Raw genomic sequence first — 7,317 nt, forward strand, 5'->3', positions numbered from 1 at the left:
GATTACAATTCGAAATTCGTGAAAATCACGCTGTTGCATACAGTTAGGCGCATATCATACCAACTATTTGCAAATATTTATTGCGATGTTGGTTTTCGCAATATTTGGACAGTCTCAGTTCTCCACTATCGCTTTGCATCCCTGTTTGTGTTTTGAAATTTTTTGGGATTCTTTCAAAGCCAAACTTAACACTGCATGTTTTATGAAACTAGCTAACAAACTAATTAATAATTTAAATGTTGCAATATAGCTCTTTATTTAAAACCACTAAATATTTCTTTCTATCTTTTCCAAAGTGCGAAAACAAAAGGAAGACATGCAAGTAAATGTCGCTGGTTTGCGTCGCAACATTAAAAACCTCGCGCACAATTACTCGGATGCGCAGGTAGGTTTCGCGAACAATGCTACAAACATATTCACCTTATTCTTACCATATGTACCTCGCATCTTTTCTCTCCCTCTCAGGTTAAAGTACGCGAGGCCACGTCCAATGACCCTTGGGGGCCATCGGCTACGATAATGGCAGAAATCGCTGATCTTACGTACAATGTGGTTGCCTTCTCGGAGATTATGCAAATGATTTGGAAGCGGCTAAATGATCATGGCAAGAATTGGCGACATGTTTACAAGGCACTAATTCTGCTGGAATACTTGATAAAAACCGGCACCGAAAAGGTGGCGCAGCAATGCAAAGAGAATATTTTTGCTATACAAACACTCCGTGAATTTGTCTACTTCGAAGAGGGTAAAGACCAAGGTACGCATGTACGCGAAAAAGCCAAACAGTTGGTAAATTTGCTGAAAGACGACGAACGTTTAAAGAACGAACGCGTGAAAGCGTTGAAGGCGAAAGAACGCTTCGCGCAACATCCCAGTGGTTTTGGCAGTGACGGCTATATAGATGGGCCGACACATCGTGATATGCCACCCGGTTGGCAGGAGGAACCGACGAAGCCTGTGTCAGAATTGGAGCTGGTGCGTCCGCAAACAGCTGGCGAAGAAGAGCTGCAGTTGCAGCTAGCTATGGCCATGTCTCGCGAAGAAGCAGAACAGGAGGAGGCGAAGCGACGCAGTGATGATGTGCGTTTACAACTTGCGCTTAGCCAAAGCGAACAGGATTTCAAGTGCGTAACAAAAGTGGAAAATTAAAAATTTTTCGTTTGCTTTTCATTCAATAACCATCTGAAATTTTAGAGGTCAAACGGTTAAGCCTACGGCTAAAAAAGAAGAGCCACAATCACATTTATTAGATTTGCTGGACATTTCTTTGGGCGCCACAAGCATTTCAAGTCCACCGCTAGGCGCTACAGGCGGCAATGGCGAACCATGGGGCACGCCGGCACGCGCTGCAAGCCAGGTGACTGACACACATGAAACATATATGTACATACATATGTTGCTAACTGTTATACACATTTGCAGCTATCGGATCCTTGGTCGGGCACTTCATCGCCACAAATTGATCCTTGGCAACCGGCAGCGTCTATGCGTACTGCCACCGCTTCAGCACCACTAGGCGCAGTTGGTGGAATTGGTAGCAACGGTGGCGAGGCCTGGGGTCTAACACGCACACAATCGCCGTCCGTAGCATCTGGTTCATCGACTGAGGGTTGGCTGCAAAGCAATGGCGGTGGTGCTGCTGGTGGCGCTGCCGTATTGAATGGCAACTCTATTGGGCCCGGTGCGATTGGAGGCGTCGATCCTTGGCTGTCTAAAAGTGGCGCTCTGGGTGGAGGTGCAGCAGCTGGTGTGGAAAAAGTTGAGCCGGTGGATGCATGGTTGGCAGAAAATGTGAAGCCAGTGACCATTGCGCCGTTAGCGGCAGCACCAACAGCCGATCCGTGGGCACCTAAGGTGGGTGCAGCGAGCAATGATGATCCATGGAAAACTAGTGAAACGAGTGCGGCAAAGGTACTACTCACATATTCGTGTGATGACAAACGCTTTCACATTAGTGCTTCGTTTTTACTTCGAATCATCCATTTTTGTTTTCTAGAAACCATCACCTGATTTGGATGAATTCGATATAATAACCAATCGCAATAAGACTGGAGATTTATTAACTAATAGTATGACAAGTGCTTCTAACAATAATAATGGTAAATGTCATTGAAATTTTGAAAAAAAAAAATATATATATATAGTTTTTTGTTTGTTTATCACAGCATCACTACTCGATGAAATGGATCCTCTATCAGCAACGAATTCATCGCTCAATACAGCCTCAACGAATACGAAAAAACAACTGAAAACACCACAGTCATTCTTAGGTGAAAATTCGTCATTAGTTAACTTGGATAATCTTATAAAGCCCGTGCAAACACAACCGCAAGTAGGCAATGCCGCCTACAATCCATTTAGCGATACTGTTATACCACCAAAAACAAATTTATTCCAGCAACAACAGCCTGCGGTGAGTATTATTAGTTTGATACTTTTTTTGTTAAAAAGCTGAGAGGTGCAAAGGAAAATGCGCTTAGCTAATACGCAGACAGCCGGAAGGAAAACTTCGATGTGCTTTTTAATGAACGTTATGGATTTACTGGCTGATATTAATGTTTTGAATAGTATGCACTCAAAATTAAAATGTTAAAGAGTCATACATATAAGTATTTTGTGGAGAGTAGTGCTCTGGTCATACGGACAATACTTTTGTGTAGATTTGGAGTTTGTTGATTGCGGTGCCTTTTAATGGTTCTCTGTAGGATTTGTCATGCTGAAGCTCCGTGAATCGTGCTCATGACAGTCGACCAAGGCCGCCACTTCTGCCTTATTCCTCATTCAAAATTTTCAACAACGTGCCATGGCTCATCAGAAATCCCCATAGCTAGCGAAAGTTTAATAAATTGTATTGGCAGGCAACAAGTAAATTCTTACGAACGCTTCAGAATACTTGTCCCTTTGATTTCATCGCCTAAAACCGTACACTAATTAACATACGAAAGGCCAAGTAGTTTAGTTTACCGAAGTATAAGAATTGCTAATTTGCTGAGCGCCATATATGCACGATCATCAACGCAGCAGGCGTCCGCTTCATTCCCGCTGGAAAAATCCAGGGATCGCATCCGAAAGACTTATCCGTCAATCGAACAATTTGAACCAAACCGAATCGCACTTCATAGTTTTAAGTTTTTTTCGAAACAGTGAACCAAATCATACCAATTTTTTGAATGGTCTGCAGCTCTATTTAACTTAGGTTACTAGACTTCAAGTTAAAACCTTATAGCAGCATCATAGGCCCTAAGTGCGTTCACATTCACTTTTTCTACATCATTTATTAGTTTTATAAGTATTAAAAAATATGTGTCATAATCAAAAATTATTTGCAGGTACCGTCCATTAATCAACTAAAACAACAGCAGCCTTTCGCCATGACTATGAATCAAGATCCTTGGGCGCCAGTTAACAATTCCACTAATGTGTCACAGGTACGTTAAGCGCACATCACAAGCTAAGCAATATTAAAAAAAAAACAATAATTGGTAAAAAAAAAAAACAAAAAGCATTTTGAACTGTCTGATATGAATCAACTCGCTGGTGCATGGACCACTAAGATTTAAGAATGCATTGCTAGGTATCGTAAGAGACCTAAAAGTATGTGGTCAAGGGAACAGACTAAAATTTTGGCATCGCAAATAAGCTCTGTGCATTTTGCTTTTTGTGATTTTGCCTCATTTGATATTTCTTTATGGAATTACTTTAAATTACTTTATTCTTCAACAATTTATTTACATACATATTTAATTTTCATTTAATTATCTAAAATTTTGAAACTCTTTTTCTCTCTATACTATTATTTTATTCGTGCATTTATGAAAAACTCGCTTACGCATGAACAAAAAAAAAACAAAAAAAAAAACAACAACCGCATTTACTCCTTTCTTTCAAAACTAAGCCCTCCAGAAACTTCTTTACTGAATATGATCGTGACGAGTTCGCAAGTTTTCTAAGCATCAACGAGTTTAACGACAATAATAATAGCAAGCATATCAACAATAGCTACAATAATAACAACAACAGCAGCGGCAACAAGCAATCATTGCAATATTCAAAAAGTGATTATGACGTCTTCAATACTACCTTCGGCACAGCTTCAAATGATTTCTTTATATACAACAACAGCAATAACAGCAAGCATAATCACCAAAACGATGGACCACATCAATTCCAAACGCAAGTGCAAGTTCACAGTCAAAGTGTTGATAATATACGCAACATGCAAATTGCCAGCGACAGTGACACAGAACTCTATGATTGTGCGTCAAATACGACACTCGGCCAACAAGTGGCCAGCACGAATAGCACATTTAAAAACACCACCAACAAGAGCACCACCGCCACCACGGCTATTAACACTTTGGCCTTCCAGCCACCATTCGCTCCAGCCAATAGTAAATTTGAAACCTTTGCCGATTTCAACACCACGATAAATCAAGATTATGATCCTCTTAGTGATGCCTTCAACAATAACAGCAACAATACTGTACCAAACTGTTCGATAAATTCAGATGCCACTACATACCCACAGGTGGCACCGTTGACCACAAGCTACAGCGATGCCTTAACGGCTGCTTTAGCTGATACGCCAGGTATTAAAATAGCTCCAGTGCCGGTGCCGTTGCCGCCGACTACCTCGATTCCTTTTAGCTATGGTGCTGCCAATGTCGATACGAGCAGCCTGGCTGGTACTACCAATGGTTTTGATTTTGGCCTTGGCAATGGCGGTGCCGGTGGCTCTTTATTTAATTATGGTTTTTACGAGGCAACACCCTCATTGACTCAAAATCTTAACCTCAACCTCAACGGCAACTGCAATCACATTAACAACAATGCAATATTATTTTCAACGTCAACAGCGTCGTCAACGTTGGGCAACTGTAAGCTGGAAGTGAGTGTCTGTTGAAATATGCCGAGGATGCTTAAGTTACAAATTAATGAAAAGTTGCTGAAGTTGCTAGCGTTGATTTAATGCGTGTTGGAAAATTGAGAAGTGCCAGTATTGTTTTATTGAGTTTATTGCTACAGTACGAAATTGTTTGACATCGTTGTTTTGAATCTTTGGCTGCGTTTCTTTATACATTCCGGATAATCCCATTTCACAGCCGGAATAAACATAATTTATTCCAAACGTTCAGAATGAATAAAGAAATGCAGCCTTTATGTTGTTTACTATTATTATGTTTTGAGCTTATATATTTGATATAAGTTTTTGTTGTTATGTCTTGTGTTTGCTCGTTATTTTAGTTTTGCCAAAATCTTCCTTGTTTTATGTTAACAAATGAGCTTGTAGTGGAGAGCAAAGCGGGCTAGGGGTTGGAAATTATGCTAGATCTAGAAATAAACCACTAAAATCTGTCACTTTGACTACATGTTAGTCAGTACTTTTGTAAGCTAGGGCTGGGAATTTTCCTATATTCGGACATTCGTCTACATGAACAAAATCCAGATATCCGGTTAATATCCGTTCTATCTGGTATCCGGTCATCGGGATATTCTAAAATGTGTTTGAATGTATTGGGGAATTCGTTCGCAAAATTGTGCAATCTGTTGGGTTGCAAAATAAATAATAGAACACTTCATTCGTACACAAACAATGCTTATTTTTAGATTCTTCAATATCCGGATATTAACCGGATATCCTCATAACAAAATGAACGGATATCCGGATTTTCGAATTTGAAAATAAAGAATTGCTTGTGTATGAATGAATTTTGTAATCAAATATGGGAACATTCAAAAATGCGGATAGAACTCCCAGTCCTAGTTTGTAGTTTCTTTGAACTTTTATTGAACTTCCATTGTCTGGAGTGCTGTTTTCCTCTAAAACTAATTAATTTCTTGTTCAGACCGTGTGTTTAACTGGACGGGTTCATTTATGTATAAAATTTACTACGCTATCGTTCATTTTCCACCCTGTGCGACGTATGGGACTACGATATTCACAGAGATACTATCACCACCTTCACCAGCTCTCTCCTTGTGAAAGAAAGAGTTTCATCTCCTTCTAGAGGCCCACCGATACTCTCGCACAATTACAATCGGCATATTGCAGCGGGTGAAACTCCTACTTATACAGACCTAACTATGACGCTAATAACCTCTTCACATGCCCCCTTATTCCAGTAACCGATACGACAACAACAATCCTTTTTACATCAAATCTTTTATCGCCCTTCGCACCTGAATACATACATACATAATTTGTGATTTTCGTGGTAGATATCGATGTACATACATACATATACCTATGTACAACTCAGTATCAAGGAATATATCGATACTTTTCAATAAGGCTAGGAAGTCTCTTCTAACGAATACTATAGTCGAGTTTTTTCTTTATATTGGAGATTCTAGGAATTGTTACATCTACTATAATAAATGCATTTATGCGCTACCACCCCTCCGCACTACTTTTACACCTTTAAATTTACATACTGCCTTAAAAAATCTTGTTCAACATCCATATGCATTTCTTGCTACCTAATTTATAAAAATTTTATATCTTGTAGCCAACAATGGAGGATTGGACGCTTAAATAAAACAATGGGTAAACTTAATAAATGCTTAAAAACTATAACCGCATGTTACTAATTGTTGCAAATAAGTAGAATTTGCGGTAGTTGTGTAGATACCAGTAAAAAAAATGAATGTAAAAATATCGTGTTAGCGTAGAATCTGCGCTGCTCAAAGCGCATGAGCGTTGTTACACCTTACTAATCTAATTATACCGTTACTATTTTTAGCATGTATGCATGTATATAAATAAACATATATGTATTTAGTTTTTTCTTTACCTTTTGCAATATTATTTTATCCGTTTATTTAATAATACTTTTAAACGTTTTTGAAACTTGTTTTACTAGAAATTTCCTTCTGTCTCGTACTTTTATTAATCTATTTAATATTTTTCCTTGCCTCTTACAGAATAACAATAATATGCCTTGGGTAAATCCGGAAGCCGCATCGTCGTCGAATCCATTCTTATCGTAAACTAAATTTTTTTTAATGCGGAAATTTTTATTGGGCGGGTTTTAAAACAATGAGCGCTACTCAGTTAGTGGATTAAAGAGTTCTTTTTTTATATATACACATTTACGCATACAAAAATTATGAGAAAGAGTATAAAATTAATATAAGTATTATAATTGTAATAAATATTTGAAAAGCCGTTGCAATTGAGAGCTAGTAGAAAGAGAGTGGGTTAGATTGAGAGCAACGTTCTGGTGAGAGAGCGTAGTTTGGTGTGTGTGTGTGTGGCAACAGAGTAAAATAAAACTAATGCAGCTGTAATGGCAGCTTATTGGCGAAGGGTGAGCT

The 7,317-nt window shown here is 38.8% G+C and overlaps 1 protein-coding gene across 2 annotated transcripts; it reads left to right on the plus strand.

Moving 5' to 3' along the window:
* The first annotated feature begins 268 nt into the window (after positions 1 to 268).
* LOC118755944 (epsin-1-like) lies at positions 269 to 7,311 on the plus strand. Of its 2 annotated transcripts, XM_036490736.1 has the most exons (9): positions 281 to 385; positions 466 to 1,124; positions 1,195 to 1,357; positions 1,423 to 1,911; positions 1,997 to 2,099; positions 2,166 to 2,413; positions 3,330 to 3,428; positions 3,896 to 4,888; positions 6,925 to 7,311. In XM_036490736.1, exons 1-9 carry the CDS (start codon positions 317 to 319, stop codon positions 6,988 to 6,990), a joined length of 2,889 nt encoding a protein of 962 aa, XP_036346629.1. In that variant the 5' UTR covers positions 281 to 316; the 3' UTR covers positions 6,991 to 7,311. The 2 variants fall into 2 exon arrangements, with proteins under 2 accessions (XP_036346628.1, XP_036346629.1); XM_036490735.1 differs by lacking the exon at positions 3,896 to 4,888 and having other exon boundaries at positions 269 to 385.
* Positions 7,312 to 7,317: the final 6 nt, after the last annotated feature.

The sequence above is a fragment of the Rhagoletis pomonella genome, unplaced genomic scaffold (genome assembly GCF_013731165.1).
Source record: "Rhagoletis pomonella isolate Grant_MI unplaced genomic scaffold, Rhpom_1.0 Rhpom_scaffold_08008, whole genome shotgun sequence".
In the NCBI taxonomy this organism is placed as follows: domain Eukaryota; kingdom Metazoa; phylum Arthropoda; class Insecta; order Diptera; family Tephritidae; genus Rhagoletis; species Rhagoletis pomonella.